A 20,415-nucleotide genomic window follows, 5' to 3' on the forward strand; every position below is an offset into this window, starting at 1 on the left:
GTTTGTTATCCTAACCGTATCCTCTGCTCCACCGGGAGCCTGACCCCTTCTTCTATCTTATCTACTGCCTTTCTCCTCGGCTCCATACTGCTCCAGCCGCTCGCTACAATAGCTTGCTTCTTGGGTGGCTCGCACCCTGGGTGGTGCGGCTGAGCCAAAGTGGGCTCAGCAGTCGGCCTATCTTTCCGGGCGCACACATAAAGGCATGATTAGTTCCACGAATCTCACTGCACTGACCATAGTAAACTCCTTCTCATTGTACCGAAATAGAGGTTTGATTTAAACGACCAAGTACAGCATCACATTTTACACCTGGGGAAGGTACAGCCCAACTATGAAGTACATCAGCAGATGTTACAATAATACGTAGATGACTTTTGGCTGGTACAACCACTCGATTGTCCACTTCGAATAAACGTAATTGACCCAATTCTAGATCATCTTCTGGAATCGTATAACTATCAAAAGTGAGTGACTGTTCATTGAAACTGTTATAGTCTGAATACTCATAAGGTTGGGGCGACGCCCGTCTCCCCCCAAACTGTACTTGCAAGTTTCCCCGCAAAAAGCTCTCCACGCCTACTCTTAGAAAGAAGACTCTTTTTCTTTAGTTAGTACCGACCGTAAGACCCTTTATGAGTAAGGGAAATCGAAGGCCGGGGAAAGTTTATTGGCAACAGGGAACCCTTTCTCACCCAGTCCTACCTACCCTATGTATTCGGGGGGGGGGGGGGGGGGGGGGGGGGGGGCTGGAACCGAGAAAGACATGGTTCAACACATATGAGACAGGCAGAAGGTATGGGACGACCAGTTCACCATGGAAAGCGAATTCGATCCTATAGTCGTCTTCTTTGTTCGAGAAATGCGCAGTGGAAAGGGATGCTAGTTGGCTTAGAGAAGTTGTAGGCCCCAATAAAAAATATCAAGATTCTTCACCTATCCTGTCAGGGGCCCAATTGAACGCTCGAGTATAGATTCCCTATGCTCATCGGCCGGGGCCGGCTGGCCCGTAGATCTGGATCCATCCATAGACCTGACCTGATATCGTTTGTCCAAAAAGAAAAAAAAAGTTGGTTTTTAGTAGTAGTTCATGATACCTCGAATTCCTATGTTCCAGCTTGCATTATGCCAACAAGTCCCACCACCAACTCTAGCTGAGAAGTTGAGTCACCCTTCTTTTTTTTCAGAAAAAGAATCGAATAAAGAAAGAGATAGTCTATATCCTATATCGATCATAGGATCACTCTATGAATAGGTAAATTCTCTGTGACCTCCCACCGTTCACGACATCCCTTGCTTCTCGCTGCGAACGGCTCCTCGGTGGAAGAGTAGAAGCGTCGGTCCCCTTCGGTCAAGTTGCTTGTACCTGCTGTTACCTACTTTAGGACCTCCGTCCCCGAAGCGAAGAAAGAGGAGCCGGAACAAGAGGTTGTCCTCTCCCGGCCCAGTAGTTCTGCAACTACTACCGTGGTTGTTGCCAACGGGGATTCCCCATTCCGAAAGGTTACTGGGTCAGCCGTTAGGTCCAAAGTTGTATGCCACATCTATGGTGCCGATAGATTCACTACTTCAGCGCCGTTATCGGACATTTCAGGCTGAGCATCTATTTCTCGTATATCGCGCCACACCGAGAAGACGGATGTGTACCTCCAGCAACAACAAGATGGAACCACAGGCTTCTATGCTGGGAGCATTTCGGGGTCTAGGTCTAACCATCTCAACTCCCCGTTTCTGGCATGCTATAGTTATTTAAGTCTCTCGACGGCGGGAATGGGACATTACCGGTAAGCCAGATGCTTTGCGAACAATATTCTTAAGGCATTTCGTTGCACTTAAATCACCCTCATGAAGAGGCGTACTCTGATACCATTGATGTCCAATAGCTTTGATAGTAATGGTTGGATTTACTACTACCTCGTCCATTGAGTATAAGAGAGCAAATGATGGTATAGCAATGAACATCGGGATGATACTAGGAAATATGGTCCGAAGAATCTCGATAGTAGTTCCATGAACAATTCTTTGCGGGATTGGAATTTTTTTCTTTTTGGAAATGCCATAAAGCGCGAACCAAGATCCGTGAGACGAAAACCAAAATAAGAATGAGCAAGAAAAAGATATTGTGATGTAACTCTATTATTCCTTGCATCATAGGTGTTGCTGCGTCTTGAGATCCTAATTGCCATGGTTCCGCTGCATCATAAGGAGCAATTGTGAGAAATAGCCATTCTAGAACAATCATTTGATCTGTTTCATTCTTTGACTGCTCTGCTCCCCCAAAAAAATGGAGAGACTTGTTCTTGCTCTTCCAATTAAGGAAGAAGGATTTCGCCGGTTTGGTCCAACCAAGAAAGACATTGGAATTTTGGGCGTCAGATTCTTCTTCTTCTCTTACTTATGATATTTCGAGTTGGATGAACAGATCGCTCCTAAAAGCAAGCAGCCGTGTGATCTTATATACGATACCACCAGACGCGCCCCAGTTTCAAGCGAGCTCACCCTATGGACCTTGTTGAACAAACAAGGGTTGTTTGAAAATGAACAGATAAGCTAACACACTGCTTATTTTCTGCCTACTTGCAATGCAACTACTCCTGAGAAAGACTCAAACTGAACTAGTTGAAGCTAAGGGCCTGCCTTCCCAGCTACTGAGGTAAGGGGAAAAGGATCCACTTGATTCATCACTTTTTTCATCACCATTAGATAGAGAGAGAATCCCACCCGGCCTAGCTATAGCTATCGTAATGTGTCTCGATGCCAAAGCTTCCTGAACCAACTGAAGCAAGGAATATGAGTAGAAGAGCGTTAGCATCCCTTGCTCTCTATCGATTTCTCACCGCCGTCTCATCCAAAGGAATAGAACTGGAGGGCGAATTTCCCATTTGTTCCCCTCTCAATGTGACCATTGATAGCTTTCTCTATTGAAATGTAATCCAATTATGGCTTGTTGTTCAAAGGGTAAAAGGACATAGGAAAAGGAATAGGTTAGAGACAGAGGTTAGGGACGATTATGAGTGCCTGTTCTGGTTCTTGTGAGTAGGAGAAGAGGAGATTAATAGCCCGAGTGAGAACTCCCAAGCCAAATCTGTGCTATTTTAGTAGTCTTGGTAAATATCCTTTCTCCCTTCCTAACCTAACCTTCTGTTTCCCGCGGGCTAGGCAGCTATTTTCTTTCTTTTTTATTTATGATCTTTCTTATTTACCTTTAAGGCATCCTATTCTCTGTTTTGAGTTTCTTTTGGAATCGTCTTCTTTTCAAAAAGATCTTCTCCCTTGTTCTTCCCTCTTCCTATGATCTTGACCTGCAAAGTTATTTCCAAAAGCTCCCACTATGACTAAAAAGCTCCCAATAGGCCATCCGCTTATATTATAATAAAGTAAGTAGGAAGGAGCGAAAGCTACTCGACCAGACGGGAGAGGCGACCAAAGGAAGCTGGTTCACCTTCTCTCCTCTGTTAAAACATAGGTCGTTCCAATCCCGGATGAAAATATTCCAAAACTTAAGTCAAGGAGAAAGGTCCAATTAAAATGCTTAGGACTATAAAGAAATATGATCCTATCTACAGGAACTCTTCATCATAGATCGGAGAGCTCATTTGATATATCACGAATGCAGTGATCAAGCATTAGGCGGAATGTATTGCTACCTCTTCCTCCCTCCACCATTCTATAAGCAAACGCTTGCGTGTAGGATTTATCTCCAGAACCATCTTTCTTATGCAATTCGAGGAGAAGCGAGTAAACTTGCCTGCACCCTAATTCTTGGTAGAGTTATCAAAGAACTCCCTCGCTTGGCACAACAGCAAAGAGAACTACAATTCCAACTGGATCCAATGAGAAGGGAATTCGAAAACCAACCCTTAAGACTGTAATTGGCTTGCTAGTCTTTTCCCTTGCGCTTGATAACTCTTCTGACAAGGAGTCCGCAATTGGAGGAGGAGCGAATGGAAGTACTTCACACTGAACACTCGCTTACGAAATGGAACAGAGCTCTCAGGATTCGAGAAGGACTAGGCAGGCTCTTTAGGGCGATTATCCTCTTCCTTAGACATAAAGTTAGACCCACTGGGTAAATAAAGGAATTCCCAAGGTAAGACACATGTCGCAATATTACATCTACCTTTTCCTTACCCACAGAAAGCCTTCGCACAGATTTCCTTCCAACGTTTTTAGCAAAGGCCCGGAGAGAAAGCATAATCTAGTTAGTAGTCCTATAGAAGCCAGAATCAATCCTATAGATTAGAAACTGTAACCTATAATCTTGATGCACTCTAATACCTAAAATATTATATGCATATCCTCACAAGGGAATATGCGCAGAAAAAAGCACATTTTTTCACTTTATCACTGGATTGCGAACTTACTTATCCTTTTGATGAGAATGCCACTACTCTTACTTACTATCTTCAAACCCTCCTATTGGCGTGTCTGGATCAGGTGAATCGCTTGGCTAGATATCTCCTTAAGCGAGATATCGTTAACTCCTTAGTTCCTTAGAAAAGGATAATAAGGGAGAAGAAAAACCCTATCTTTCTGTCGATCCTCCAACTTGCGTCAGATCCTTTTGCCCCTTACTCTGCTAGATTTAAAGCGGATGCAAGAGAACTATCAATGGCTGCAAGTAGAACTGCCATGGAACTATATAGATAGCAACTCCCACCGGATGGAGGTATCTTAACTTTGATTTCAAGCCTCTGCCTTTCGCTTGCCTAAGGTTAAGGTAAGAAAAAGAGACAGCTACTGGACACTACGAGGACTGTAAGCGATCTAACAGAACTGGCTTGTTGAACGGAACTCAGACTAGAGATATCAAATGACCTAGGGGACTGGACCTCTAGATGTAGCACTGGATGTAAGAAAAAACTCGACTGCCAAAGCAGAACTTAGCACTCCAACTAATGGCCTTAAGACTGTTGCAATTGGTACAACTGCTTCAATGGGATAGAAGGAAACTAGCTAAAAGGGATTAGAAATGGACTAGTAAGAGACTCCAATGTAACCTAAAACTAAAATTGGAACCCTAGGAGGGGCAACTTCCACTCATTTTTTCACTCTTTCCATTGTCGTTTACTTTACGAAGCGAAGGAAATCTAAAGGTATGCCCATTTTATCGAGGAGAGGAATTACTAGCTCGCAGGCTTAAAAATGAGAACTTCCTTCCTTGCCCTCGAACCGACTATCCAACGACATGGAACACTTAGCATTGGCCTATCACTCAAATTCAATTTTATAGCATGCCAACAGGAGGGGCTTCTCTTTTTTCTCCCACTAGATAGCTAGCAGAAAGAATGGCAGGACGAAAGAAAGGCTTAGGATAGCGGGAGAGGGTGAATGAAATGAAAACAACTCAAACTTCTGGCTCGCAAGAAAGGCGAATAACTGCAACTGAATCGACATAGACGGACTTCTAAACTTAGCACAACGCTTACCTTATAACTTGACTTGGGAGGGGACCAAGCCCTCTAACGTTGTGTGAGGGGTGCAACGGGATGATCTCATGGGGCTGATTTATTAGAGAATGATGTTAAGTAGCCCTCCAACCATCGGCATACCCAAGCCCGTCAGGGTGCTTCTAACACCTTATCGCGTTAATTGAAGTCCACCTTATTGTTGATGAGGCCATTCGATCAATCGGCTCAACCGGATGCGGAAGGGTGGCGGTTTACGATCCTACCTCAACTTTACCTTACCCCCTCCCACCTTCCCTTTTCGCTTCGTATACTCCCCTTTCTTTCAAAGGAATCCCTTTCTTCTCGACCGGATGGGAGGCCTTACCTGGTGAACAGCCTTCCTTACCTTAGGCTATACGAGGACTCCTTTTTTTACTTCTCCTTTTAGGCAGTTCTCTCTCTCTTTCTCGACTTGCAACTCACTTTTCCCTTTATTCCGCTTCAAAAGGGGTGCGAACGCTAGGTTTTGGTCAGCGGCTTTCCTCAGCCTCAGAGCCGACAAAAGCTTTTTTCTTGATTTAGGAGCGAAAGAAGATGGATCCGTTTAAGAAGAATAAGCAGCTATTTTATCCACTATAGTTCGACTCGAAAGGTCTTTCAGTGACCGAGTTCAGTGACCAAGGCTAGGCAACAACTCACTAGTCGAAAAAGACGCAGCTAGTCTTGGGATCAAGGCTTCTTTCCTTTGCTGAATCAGGAATAGCCGACTCCAGGTAAATGCTTTTCCCAGCTCCAAGGCGATGACTAGTAGATTCGGGGGTACCTATAAAGCGAACAAATGTTCCCATAGTCATGATTGTTGACTAAACTGCCCTTTCTCTGATTCCCCTTGCCAACTCTGAACTAACTCATGCTTGAATGTGAACAACCGATAGAAAGCAGCATTCTACTAATTGGATTACCTTCTTCCCTTCCTTATAGTAGGAATTTCTCTCTCGAACCCTAGAACCTTTGGGCTAGGAACCCGAGAAAAGTGAATGTTCACAGCTTTCAGCAGGCTAGAGTCGTCTTCTTGCTGTTGTTGAATATGAAGTTGTGATCAGCTTAGCAGTAAAGAGCTCTTGTTTAGCGAGAGTCGTATTCGGATTATGCTTGAGCGCCTTCTCTCTCTGAGTTATGGAAAAAGTAGTTCGGTAAGCCTCGTCATGTAGTATGACCAAAGCATTAGCCCTGTCTCTATCCTTGGGCTAAGGGCACATAGACTGGACTTAGTGAGGTGAGGTAGCTTAGGATGATGAAACCGTACCTTCTCACTTTCGTACTTTCTTACTGGCTTGACTTCTTGACTTAGAGCTTTCACGTGGCAATTGTTGATGGAAAAAAGAGTGATCAAAATCTAAAATAAAGAGGTAGTTGACAGCGGTGGAATTGGCATCTGTCTCACCTACTGGAAAGCTTGACTTGGCTATTGAAATCAGCAGCAACAAATCAACTTAATTAAGATTAAGAAGAATCCATTCTTGGAAGAATTCCTCACTTACCTTATAGTAAAATATCTGACAACAGATGTGGATTATGTAGCAAATGCCGCTAATGTGTAACACATTGAGTTAGGCAGCTTTCCTTGAGCAGATAGGACACTGCACCATCAATAGACATACTCGCGAAGAAAGCACCTACCCTGGTGGAACTTAACTGCCTCGATCCTCATCTCGTTCACTCATAGAAGACCTTGCCTAGCTCTACTTTCTTTCTTATACCAGGAAGCCTTTCGCTTGTCCCTTCGCACGTGAATCTTGATATCCCGGCTAGAGAGCTTTGATTTCTTCTTTCCTTGGGGTTCCTTCCCTCACTTGTTACTAGCAGCTCTTCCTATACACCTGAGAACAACCTATTCTTTTCACAACGGAAGAGTCGAAACGAATACCGCAGAAAGCATAGTCAGAAGCCGCATCGGCAGTTCGCGTTGACGGCGTTAACAGAATCGGAGAATAAGAGCTTAACGCAGCTCGACCCTCGGGAACATATTCGTAGGACCGATATCTCAGCTCATATCTGCCGTTTTAAGCCAACTAATCGGCCAATACCGTTTCTTTTGAATTGGCACTGGACTGACATCTGGAAAGCTTATGACATGGTGAGATGCTGCTCTAAAGTTGAGCAACAGCAACTTTCCTTCTAAGCTGATTGTGTCTTCACATGCTTGATAACTACAAAGAAAAAAAGTACTCTAACTAATGGTCTTCTTGAGAGGGTTGGATGCCCATAGAGGCAAAAGGCAAGGATTCCATTCGTCTTTTTTTGTCCTAGTCATGGAGGTTCTGGCTTTCTTTCTTAGTTTGACTAGCCATTGATTGACGGAATTTCTAAATCAAGAATTTAGAACGTTCTTAGGATTGTTAACTTATACTCGGACGCCTTGATCTAGTTGAATTAGTGGACGACTCAGAAAGCGGAGTCATAAAGGGATTGTTTGATCGACTACTTGATAGTGCACTGAAGGATTATCCAAAAAAAGGGACTCGGCTTACTCACCATGAATGCACCTTAAGGGGGAGTTCCTGGGTCACGAGTCTAGTAAGGAGAGACTTATCAAACAAAACAAACACAACCAATATCTTTAGTTTAATATAAGAGTCTTGCTATTGCAAATGAAAATCTCGCAATCTTCAACCAGGATAGGCAGTGTGCATTCTTCTCTCGGCTCTAGAACAGAAATCGGAGAAGTTAGTCTTTCTTCTTTGGCAAAGGCCCTAACTATAGCTATTAGTAACTCTTTGTCTTATTGATTTGAGTCATCAAGGAAAGACAGTGACGATCGGTACGAAAGGAAGGCATACTAGCAGGGGATTCGTACTAACAGCGGTTATTCTGCTATAGGAGCCGTTATGTAGCATCTAAGAACAACAAAGCACACGAAAAGACTTGCAAGAGTAAGGTAAGGCTTGACTTTACTAGTCCTATCGCTACGACCCTGACTCGGTTACACATGCCTTGTTTCAAGTTTGAATGTAATGCCAAAGGTTTCTAATCCATTTACAGTCCCGAGAGAGGAGCGAGAGAACAACGAAAGGATCCGGCATAGCTTCTTGAAGCGACCTTTCTTTCAATTTCAAGCCAGCCAGCTTCAGTAAAGATATTGGAGAAGGTGATCTCTATCCATAGGAACTGATTTCAATGATCTTCTTTACTTTATTTTAGTACCTTGACCAAGTCAGCATAGAGCGGAGAAGGTGATCTCTATCCATAGGCTTCTGCCACGTAAGATTCTAATGTCACATCTTCCTTTGGATGTCAACAGCTTAACCAATCGGGAATCAACTATTCGAATCCGAGTTGGCGAGAAAGACCTGACATTGGCCTTTATGATCTTGCTTCCCTTTCTTTTACTTTAATAGAATGTCCTTCCTTCTTGAACTCCAGTCACTACATAGACATCTCCTTCCAAAACTCTAGAGATGAAGATTAGGTTGTCTGTAGGCTTTCTTCCTCGTGTTATAATTTCTTTCTTTAGGCGGGATAAATCAATAGTTTAAACCTTTCTTACAGTTCATACTATAAGTCTTTCTTTTTATTTATCACCTACTTTTTTGTATATAGAAATAAATCATTGAAGTCTTAACTGGTTTCAAAGTCTTTATTTTTGTTACAAATGCCAATGCGGGTAAACTACCCTTTTAGCTTGAGAGAATCTAGCTGGACTAGCCTATCCTTTATACTGCCCCGGCCTTCATCCAGTAAAAGATTAGCTCGTGCCTCTTCCTTGGAGGACCTTACCAGGCATGAGGGAAAGCGCTTGGAACTGGAAGCCTTGTCTTTTGACTCATGTCACGTCGATCGTTGATAAGTGCCCGATCTGGGATAGGCTGGCTGGGCACAGTTTTGAAAATCGGATTATTGAGTTCGCCTGAACTACGCTGGCTTTGGGATGCCAGGCTTGATGCTTCAAGAAAGTTCCAAACCAATCTCTGGCACTTGGTAAAGATTTTTTATTTCCAGGTGATGACAAGTAACTCGTGAAGGTCTATAGTCAACTATGGCTATTGAGCGTCGAGATGCTTTACCACGCGAGATCCTTTCCTCACGCACGGTACTTATATAGTAGAGCAGCAGCCACCGGCTTTATTTGCTTGGTCGAAACAGATAGATATGGGGAGAGAGAAGGGTAAAAATCTCTTTCTATTCATAGCATTGGAAATACCCGAATAAGTCGGCTCTAGAGCAGTCATTGAATGCGCGACCTCAAATTTTATTTCGCTGGCAAGAAGGTAGGTTAACGTAAGAGGGTTCGACAAAGCCTTTCCATTGGGAAATCCCTAGTAAGTTGCGCTAAAGACTGTTAGCCTTCTCTTTAGTAGTTTCGCGAAGGTGGAGTCTAAAAAAATGTAACATCTGCCGACTCCTTTGCTCAGTGAACCCCGCATCTGAGGGTCGGGGTGTGAAGGCCTTTCCGCTTTGGAAATCTTACAATTACCTAAACCTAAAGGTTGTGAGTACCGATGCTCGAGACTTCGCCCCTTACTCTGATCCCACCTCGAATGAAATGACAGTTTGGGCACACCATCCTGCCAAGAGATAGGGTAGTTTACTCAAAGCATCTGGTATGAGAGCAACATCTTTCTCTCCCTCATGCACCGTCTCTTGTGTTTTTGGTCAAAGGGAGGAGCGTTAGAAAAGGAAGGAGGAAAGTGGAGGAGCTTTAGCGACGATGATATCAACTATGATAGCGACGATGACGATAAAGGGAGAGCCCTTTGAGTTTGATCTTTCACTTCATTCAATCATAAAGAGCTCGATCATCAACTAATAGATAGAAATTATGACACGAGGATCATCAACACACCGGCTAATAAAAAGTACGTAAGGTATACGCCTTCAAATTCTCATGTCTTAAGAGATTTGTGCAACTTTTGTGGAATGAGATACTTAACCAATGCGTCTTACCTTTCAGGTTCCGATTTGAAAGCTTTAGGTCCAACAGAGGTAAAATCCTTTGACAAGAGCTTCCGATAATATGAATGATTTGGTAGCTTTCCCTAGTAAAGACATGTTGCCCTCGTCGCTTTTAGTAGCTTATTTCGTAAGCTCCTCTCTCCGGTCGTCCTCCTTCACCGCTATGATCCCTTTATTCTCTCGTATATAAGGATTCGGCTTGCTTCCTCAATTGGTTATTGGCTGGACATTGAATGGCATTGACCGATTCTTGTCAATAGCTATAGGTTGTTTGGCAGCAAGCGACGAAGATATGGCTTCTGGTTGTTTGTTGTGCCCGATAATATTAAGAGTTTCCGTGAATCCACACTAGCTAACTTTACATATAAGGACTGCTTATTAGATTCCGAAATCTCCTATAACCATATTTTCCCCATCCTTGATGATTAAATGGATAGTTTAGCTAATTGATGTGCCACCCTCTTACCATTCTTATGAGTATCCGCATTCAATTAGAAACTTAAAAAGAATAAATTCTAGCTTGAATATCATCCACAATGTGTCCAATGCTAGGCTCGGGTCTTGTTGGAGCATGGCTCCCACATTGCAATGCCTGTCTCCACATCTATTCAGTAAAAGAAAGCTTCCAATGCTAGCTTCATTCCATAGTAGACAGCCCAGGCTTAGACAACTCCAGCATCCGTGGCGTGGAAATGACTCTTTGACATAGCTGAAAAGATGGTGCCAATTCAGTCCCTTAGTCCTACACCTAATCCAGATGCCTTAACCTCCTTTCAAAGAGCTCTATCACAATTGACTTTAAAGCAGTCATTCGAGGCAAAAGGGAAAGGAAGCTCAAACTATCTTCCCCCGAAAAGGAAATTTACTTCCTGAATGACAAGTGGCACTGCAGGCGAAGAGATAGCGTTCAATGAATCAGATAATTTCTTTTTATTAAATAACCTAAAAAAAATTATATAAGTTGTCACGAGTCTAGTTGAGTCAAGATGCGTGTCGAGATGAGTTGAGTAAACCTTGTTCCAGTTCCTTCTGTCTTAGATGCTTGTGTGCTTTACTCTATCTTAATGCTCGGATCACGAATTTCTCTTATCGATAATGAGTTGTTCGCCTTCAGAAGTAAGGTCGGGTAGGAACGATAAGTGGGTGGGATCATTGAGTTAGCCTAAGGGGGGAGCCATCCTCTCGGGAAAGGGACAGGAGCGCCTGGGGAAACCAGACTCTATCTATCCATTCTGCCTCAGATCCAATCTGACTGCACTGACAAAAGAACAATGTTCGCCCTGATCACCCATGTGACAGATGGTGACTCCTTCATCGCGTCCTTTCTTGAGGTAGAGTGCCTGAAAGAGAAAGAAGAGCTTACTAACCCAAAAAGCTGAATATAGAGCCAAACATGCGGTTTTTTCTCGCCAAGCAGCAATCAAATCCTGGGAAAAAGTTTGGGTAGAATCGCCAAGTCGTCTAGCACCGTTCCCTGCCTCAACTCCACAATCACAATCATTTATGAATAAAAAGGTGGTTTGCTGCTGTCCCCGACATTGGAAAGACCTGACAAAGAATCCTTATATCGGAAAATGTGCTATATGGAGGTTTTTTTATGATTGTTGACGTACTGACTCATGCTCAGGATCCACTTATGGTGGTTCGGCTTGCTTCTCTGTTTGCATTTCCTAGACCCAAGACCTACTAATATTATAATACTGCATGCAGAATGGATAGCACAGGTCGGAGGGGAAGAAGAAGGGAAGAGTACAATGGAAGGGGCCGAGGAAGATGTTCAACAACCATCTCCTTTCCGTCCAGAATGTAGTGTAGAAAAGCAAAGAATCTTTCCTACTTCAGAGCTATTCAGAGCTAATAGGATAGGTATTCTATTTGAAATAAGGGGGCTGCCCTAAGGTGGGATAGTGTGTCAGTAAACACGCAGTGGTTAAGGGCATAGACCTCTAGACAGGACAGATTCAATTGTGGGTTCCACCCGCTTCCAGTCGAGTTTTATAGATTCTGATAGAGTCACCGCTCGCTTTTGCTTTTGACAAGATGCCCTAGTCCTTTTGGTAAGCGTAAGCATTTCGTAAGCAGAAAAAACTAGATATGAAACTCCCGGTATCAGTTACAATGCTCACTATTACGGATCCCACGACGACAGCTCCCGCTGAAGCAATTGTTGCTGCGGAGGTAGCTAAATTACCTAACCGCTATAGACGGAAAAGGCATGCTGTGGCAGACTTAAATAAACCTTAGATGAAAAAAAAATTATTGGTGGACCAGAAAGAAATAATTGACCTTGATATAACCCTTTTTATAGATATAGGTAAACTTATGTATACTATACCTATACGGCTATCCTTTATCTTATGAAAAGGAAAACTACGGGATAGCTATGCCGCAGTCAAAAATACATATTTATGGATATGTACTAAGCCAGCTCTTTAGACTAAGGCATATCAAAAAATGGGGTTCGATATAGGGAGTCTTTGTTGTTTACTGTTTACTTTACCTTTACCCAACTTAAAGAACTGTGCCATAAATTCATAAGAACTGCTATTTGTAGAGCTTCTATAGCTTCGAGCCCTTTAGTTTGTTATCAATTAGCTAAGAGGGTGATCGCTAGCCACAAACTTGCAAGAGTCAACTATTTGCTCACATTCAAGCATTCGTTCCCCATGTTCGAGCTAGTCAAATCAGTACTTATTGTTATACCGTCCGTGCCCCTCAGAGCCACTTAACTCGCTTTCAAGAAGAAAAATACTACTTCCAATTAATAGACTGAAATGAAAACTTTGAAAGATGTTATGGAGGATTTCAAATCGGTGCTGGAACTGCTACAATTGCTTTAGCTGGAGCAGCAGTCGGAATTGGAAAGATATTCAGTTCGTTGATCCATTCAGTAGCACGGAGTCCGGAATTGGATACTAAATTGTTTGGTTATGCCATTTTAGGCTTTGCTCTCACGGAATCCATTGCCTTGTTTGCTCTTATGATGGCTTTTCTGATCTTCTTCGTATTCTGAGATTCGCTACCGTCAGTAGCCTTCCTCCCAAGGTGAGCGAAGTGACGTGAGGTGAGCGTCTAAGTGAGTTGAGTGAGGAAGTGAGGGCCTTGAGGAAGCGGAGGGAGCGAAAGCTAGACCGGGTTTCACTGTTGTGTTGGTTAATGCCCAACCACCTTCAAGAAGGCAAAGAAGTAAACTTAATAACGTTTTCCATTATCAGTAGCAGCAGTGGACGAATCGAGACAAGAAAAATACAGGTATGAATCTGCTTATCTACTTGCCTTTCAACCTCAGAGCATCTAGTTCAGGTACCGCAGCGGTCGACGACTTGGCTGGGGCAGATCTTCACTCATTATCCTTCTTCGAACCTTTTTGTATGTATTGCCCCCTAACTATAGATCAGATCCAGCAAACGAGAAAGAAAATTCTGCACTGCTGCTGAGTCGTCGGACTTATCCACCAAGGGATTCGTGGAATTTATGTGGATTGCGTTGGGGGAAATCTACCAAAGCTAGGCAGATAGATAGACTCCTTTCCCGCTGCTAAGGGAGAGCAAGAAAGATAAAAATTCTTGTTTTTGAACCAGCGCCCCCTTTTGGGTATGCAGGTACTAAGAGTCCTCTCACTACCAACCAGCAGACATCATCTGGCTGGCTCTTGCCGGTATCAACAACGATAAAAAACTACCAAATGGAAACAGCAACTAACTATGGCTCTTGGTGGGCCCAGACAACATCCTAGGCGTAAGGGAGATCGGAGCAACAGGTAACGCCTAGACGACGTTTTTCTTCCTGGGCTTCAGTAAGTAGATCGAGAGGTCGTTTCGCCCCTTGTCCCCGAATATGGGTAATATGTTCTCATACAATGTTGCTCCAATCTGACCTAGCTGGCGAGCGATCCCAGTTCGCGACAGAGAACAAGACAGCAAGCGAGCGTACCTTTGTTCGCTTCTTCTCTACCAAGCATGGAATTTTAAGGATAACTGTAGGTCGGTCGCTACCTAAGGAAACTCCGATTCGATCCGCCCCTCGGCTGGGAGGCATCTACCTCATCCCGATCACAAGGAGGGGTTCACTATGATGGGGGGTACTTCTTTTTTTTCCCTTCCGGAAAGAATGAAATGCAAAGTGGACCATCCTTTTGTTGCGGCATGCTCCTCAGATTTACGGATTCACAGGGGGCCTCAAGCCCTACTTAGTAGACTGACAAGGACAAAGGCTTGCGAAACTAAGTAGGGCCTTTTGAATTGAATCTTAAGTAGTCTATCAGTGATGCAAAGCTAATTTCCCTTTTTTAGTAGGGGGCGAAAGGTTATACCTTAGAAAGTCAGCGAACAACGGTTCTTCTATGTAGGTATGGCGTTCCCCCTTGACTCTCCTAACGTCGAGCTAAGTGATTTCGTAACCTTTTCATAGCATAGTAGAATGAAGGCTACACACCGACGCTCTCTTTTCTATTAGCCTAAGCGTCTTCGCTAACTCGCTCGCCTACTATACCCTACTATACCACTTTTAGGGTAGGCTAGGCTAACTCAGCCGCTTACTTCTACTAATGTAGGGCTAAATAGCGCCTTTTCTTTTTAAAATAACCAATTTGAATTATTGCGAACCTATAGGTCCTTAGTAGCGTTGACAAAGAAGAACAGCCGGTTAAAAGACAACGTTTTATTTATATATTAATTATATATATTTATATATATAATAATTAATAATATTTCAAATTTTAGGCCAGCTTGACAAGCTACCCTTCCTCTTGATCTGAGGTGTGAAGATCAAGATATTTTTTTATGACTTCCATTCCACTTATCGATCCCGGCCCATAAAAGTGACCGACCAGGCCCTATTGATGAATGAAAGGCTTTATGATCCCTGTAAGCCCACACCTGTGTAGAGTGGATCGTTCAACACCTGCGGCACAAACCCATTTTTGACCTATTGGTCCTAGTATCATAGGCGACCGAACGGCCGCCCCTTAATTACTAGACCGACCTGCTATAATAATTCCATAAACACTTAGCGGAGATATGGCAAACAAATAAAGTAGCCCTATGTTCGGATCTGACAATACCATACCATAATCAAAAGGTACAACGACCCGAGCGACCAGACTTAACATAAATGTAGCCACTGGAGCCATTCTAAAAAAGGAGATATTTGCACTACTTGGTGAAATAGGTTCTTTTATAATCAATTTAAAACCATCTGCCAGAGGTTGTAACAATCCAAATGATCCCACTACATCAGGACCCTTTCGACGTTGCACAAAAGCCATTACTATACGTTCAGCTAGCACTAAAAAGGCTACTCCTAGTAGAAGTGGTAGAATTATTCCAAGTATTTCAGCTGGAACTACTATGTACATTTTCTATTTTCTATTCACTCATGATCTGGCCTAGTCGACCCGATCATGATATTTCAGTCATGATCTGGCCTGGTCGACCCAGTCATGATATTGAAGGATGGGACCTTTTCTCGAAAAAGAAAGGAGATTCTATTTCTTCTTCCAAGCCCTTCTTAGAAGATGCAGTCAGTAAGCTCTCACTTATCTTCTTCATTTACGAAAATAGATAGATAAGAAAAGATGTCAGCCTCTCTTTTCTCGCGGAACACTCACTTAATGGGGCTATTTGAATTGGAAGACAACGACAAAAGTGAAAGAAGGAGGTCTATTTCGTTGATCGATGTCAATGGACCAAGAAATCTGTCCTTTGCTGAAAGCTCATAGGGTAAGAAAAATGGAAAGGTAGGTTTTGTCAGTGATTAAATGGAAAGGTCAGCTGGAGCGAAAACCAATCAAACTTAGAAAGATAGGTAGATCGAGCGTGCTGAGGGAAATTCGAGAGATCCGGAGACATGGCCACTACTGGCCTACGGTCCTTACAGATTACATAGCACATGCTAAGAGATGCGATGCCTGCCAGAGGTATGCAGGAATCCAGCACAAGCCAGCTTCCGAGTTATACCCGATTATAAAGCCTTGGCCATTTCGAGGGTGGGCCATGGATATTATCAGAAAGATCTATCCCAGATCTTAAAGAGGTCATACTTTTATCCTAGTATAGTAGCTACGGCCCATCCTTCTCCACCTTCTGCCCTGGGTAGAAGCCGAGCCTCCCCAGAATGTGACTTCTACAGAGGTAATAAGGGTCTGGTATATATTACTGCTATTTGTCCGCTTATGCAGTTCATGTAGTGAGTCAATTTGTGTCTGCTTCTACTGGTCCCCGTCGCGGCGTTAGGAGACATTCATTGGGTAATTCCAAGACCACACAGGCCATAGGTAACGGCTCTTATGCCTTGCTAGCAGAAAGAAATCCAGAGACCGTCCTCCCTATCGCCCGCCCAATGCTTACTATCGAGATTGGTTTGCCGGGCTTTACTCCCATTCCAAAGTTTCTGAATTAGCTTTAGAGATTGAGCAAGTGTAAAAAGTCTAGAGTGATATGGTTTGCGCGGCTTTCGAGTTATGTCTACTAGAATAACAACCCATAGTCTAGTTGAAACCCTCTTTTACAAGATAACAGACTAAAAGGACTCGCTTTCTTTCTGAATCCGCTTTCTCTATTGACATATAATAGTCTCGACTTGAGCACTTCCTCGAAATAAAACGGCGAAGGAACGCCTTCTCTCTCATGCTATGGCTTTGCTTCCTTATCTGGGGAGACGTGACTAAGCCTAAAAGGCGCTAGACGGCACTATTGATGCCTTATTGTCTTTCCATAGGAATTCCTAAAGTATACTTATGCATTTGAGTATGTTCAGTCGTGCCTATCTCTGAGAGTCACTCCTTCACTCACTTTATTTCCTTATTTCTGTGATTATGTGACACGTCTATCTTTGAAACTATTACCATTAGCTAAAAGACAAAGAGTAAATTAAAGGTAAGGTCTAACTAAACCGGCTCAGTACTATGACCCCGACTCTGTTTATCTATCCCTTTCCCGACTCTGTTAAGGAGGATCGCTAACCCAACTCTTTGAATCTCTGACTAAGCCTGTTCCTCGGGTACCGCTTGCTAATCGGCTAACGGAACTGGTAACCATTGACTGCTTCTTCTCTTATCTTTAACGAGTCACTCTAACTCTCTCCTCTGTCTACGCTCATTCCTGTCCTTAGAAGAAGATCCCTCCGGTTGCTTCCTTCTCCTTGCTAAACTAGCAATGAAGTAGGTGAAGTGGTTGGATTTTACGAGCTGCTCCCACCACTGCTGGATGTGATTCCAAGAGCCGAACGAGAATGAATACCACACAGAAAAGTCAAGACCAGACTCCCTAATGGAATGTTTAACCGATCCATTCCGGATCGACCGAATTGGTACGGAAGTTGTTGTTCGATTAGTGTCTAAGTCCATAACTATTTTGGTATGTACTTGACCCGATGGTGCATGGTCCTTTTGGGATGCCTTCACCAAAGTAACTTGATAGGATGAATTATGGAGAGAAAGGATTAAATATGATTTATTAATATATTATGAGAATAATATATTAAAGGAGAAATCATATTGTTTAATTAATATTAGTCAATAATTAATTGGTAATTAGTTTTGTGACTAAAAGAGATTAATTAAACTTAAGGGACTGGAATTGTAATTATAAGATAATTGCAATTGGGCCATTGATTGCCTTATATTAAGCAGTGGACGAATTATATGGGAAACCCATGGGGAAATCGTCCAAGGCCTTAAGGAAAGGGGTCCATGGGTTGCTTAGGGCTTAAGCATCCAAATTAGGGTTTCCTTGTTAGATAACCCTAATAGCCTCCTATATATATATATATATATATATATATATATATATATATATATATATATATATATATATATATATATATATATATATATAGATCCCTTATGACCAAAAAACATGGCTAAGCATCCTTCTAGGGTTTCACACGTTTTAGGGCAGCCTCCATCCTCTCTCCTCTTCATCCTCTTGCTCTTGGTGTTTGTCAACCATTAGAGGAGTGACATTTGTGACTCTAAGCTTTGTAAAGTCATTACAAGAATGATTTGGGATTGTTATTGCTATATAACAATCAAGGTATGATCTAAACCCTAATTATATGTTATATTTTTTATCATACACTAGATCTAGGGTTTATAGTCTTGGATATCCTGCATGTACAATAGAGAAACCTAGATCCAAGCATTAGGGTTTGTATGAGCACATAGGATGTTCTTATGACCAAAACCCATCAGTGGTATAAGAGCCTGGATTGGTTTCTATTGTATTGATGCCTTGTATGTTGGAAAATTCGATTTTTATGGTTCTGCGTGATGGACTCGGCGAGTCCCACTGTGGACTCGGCGTGTTGCCCCTACTCAGCGAGTCCATGGGAGTACTCGGCAAGTTCGAGCGTCAGATGGAGCTATTTTGGGGATTTCTTGTTGTTTATCCTTGAGATACTTGCCTTTATCATATTAGATCAATATAAATCCGATTTTATGATATATATATGACTATATTCTTGATCTAATTGAAGATATTTATCAATTAATAAAATATTTGTTTCCTTATGTGATAATTGATTAATTATTTTGATTAAATTGGTAAATTATTTTGCAAGAAATCATTAAATAAATCAAATATGGATAATTATGTGATTAAATGTTAATTAAGATTATTTGTTATTTGATCCGTGTGTTATGAAAAGTTTCATATTTTCCCCTTTAGGTTTTATAGTTTAAATTTGAACTCAAAAGTTTTGTTGTTTTGAAATTTAAATAGTTGAAACCCTAATGTTTTGAAAAAAAGGTTTCAAAACTTGCCCTCAAGTTTTGGAATTTAAATTTTGATTAATAGTTTAATTTTGATGTATATTTAAATTCTAAACCCTAATGTTTTGAAATGTTTCAAAACTTGTCCTCAAGTTTTGGAATTTAAAAGTTGATTAAAAGTTTAATTAGGATTGTTAAATTCTAAAACCCTAGTATTGTTTTGAAAAGTTCAAATCACACCCTTATGGTTTTATTAATTAATTAAAGTGTATAATTATTAAATTAGACCACCTAGTATTTTAAAAGTGTAAAATACACCCTATACTATATATATCATTAAAAGTCTAATATTATATATGTATGAGTAAAGTGTCAAGTCTTACCGTTAGTAGGCCTCATTCACGAAGCTGGTCTATAAGGGGTGTTTAAGGAAATTGCATATAAAATGGCGATTGAATGGGTATCCACTCTTACCCACCGCACTCTTGACTAGTGGAGGGTCGTTAGCCGAACGGGTAGGATAGGACAAAAAGCTTCCATTATAAGTATAATGAAGTGCAAAAGTAACTAAATGCTTTCATAAAAATTCCCAATCTTAGTTATTTTAGGCAAAAGTGAATTGATGCAATTCCATAAAATTACACTTTGTGCCCTTGCGAAGACGTTAGTGGAGCGTGTGTGGTTTAACGGCACACTAAATTGTTCTAAGAAAAGGTAGAAAAGGGTGACTCAATGTTTGTGATAGTTCAGTGGAGCGTGTGTGGTTTACCGACACATCGAATAGGTAACCGTAACATGTGAGGGCACCATGTAAGTTTGCATGGTTATTCACACCCGCTTTGTGATCCTCAGCATCCCAGACACAAACAAGAGGGCTATATCGAGATTTAAACATGCCATTGAAATGTTCAATGAATCTCAAAGGATCTAGGAGTTTTCATAGATTTAAAACCTAAATTTCTTTTCGTTTTTCGTGGTGGAAATTAGTGAATCGTCATTCACTTAGCTTCAAATATTCTGCAACTAGATTACGGCATCCCTTTTCTAGGTTGTAGCGTATTGTGTTGGGTCCTAGACTTAATATCTCATTTGGGTGATTTATTAAGGACTCTATTAATCAACTAACTTGAATTCGTTTTCTCCCGTTTTGTAGATGTCAAAGTACGATAACTATGGTCTTCCCAAATCCCATAGAACAAACATTCCGCATGAAGATGATATTCCACGATTCGATCGAGGAACAAGAAATCATGCTTCTCTTCCTCCACCTCCTCCAATTATTCTCCCTAACCCACAAGTTCGAAGGCTTGAAAAGTTCTAGCTCACTCAAGCCCTTTTGGCAAGTAAACATAAAGAAGGAAA

At 42.0% G+C, this 20,415-nt stretch overlaps 2 protein-coding genes across 2 annotated transcripts; both read right to left on the bottom strand.

Annotated features, from left to right (window-relative positions):
* Positions 1–749: 749 nt before the first annotated feature.
* On the bottom strand, positions 750–2,906 carry LOC128134111 (cytochrome c oxidase subunit 2). Its single transcript, XM_052771539.1, is given in 4 exon segments — positions 750–2,034; positions 2,036–2,340; positions 2,343–2,385; positions 2,838–2,906. Coding segments are annotated over 4 exon segments (702 nt in total). The 3' UTR covers positions 750–1,749.
* Positions 2,907–13,836: 10,930 nt separating this feature from the next.
* Positions 13,837–16,230, bottom strand: LOC122198221 (NADH-ubiquinone oxidoreductase chain 1-like). Its single transcript, XM_042902404.2, has one exon. It carries the CDS (start codon positions 15,697–15,699, stop codon positions 15,310–15,312), a length of 390 nt encoding a protein of 129 aa, XP_042758338.2. The 5' UTR covers positions 15,700–16,230; the 3' UTR covers positions 13,837–15,309.
* Positions 16,231–20,415: the final 4,185 nt, after the last annotated feature.

The sequence above is a fragment of the Lactuca sativa genome, chromosome 5, assembly GCF_002870075.4.
Source record: "Lactuca sativa cultivar Salinas chromosome 5, Lsat_Salinas_v11, whole genome shotgun sequence".
NCBI classification, from domain to species: domain Eukaryota; kingdom Viridiplantae; phylum Streptophyta; class Magnoliopsida; order Asterales; family Asteraceae; genus Lactuca; species Lactuca sativa.

Excerpts from the sequence above, each read along its gene's own strand:
- LOC122198221 (XM_042902404.2), bottom strand. The coding sequence starts at position 15,699 with ATGTACATAGTAGTTCCAGCTGAAATACTTGGAATAATTCTACCACTT.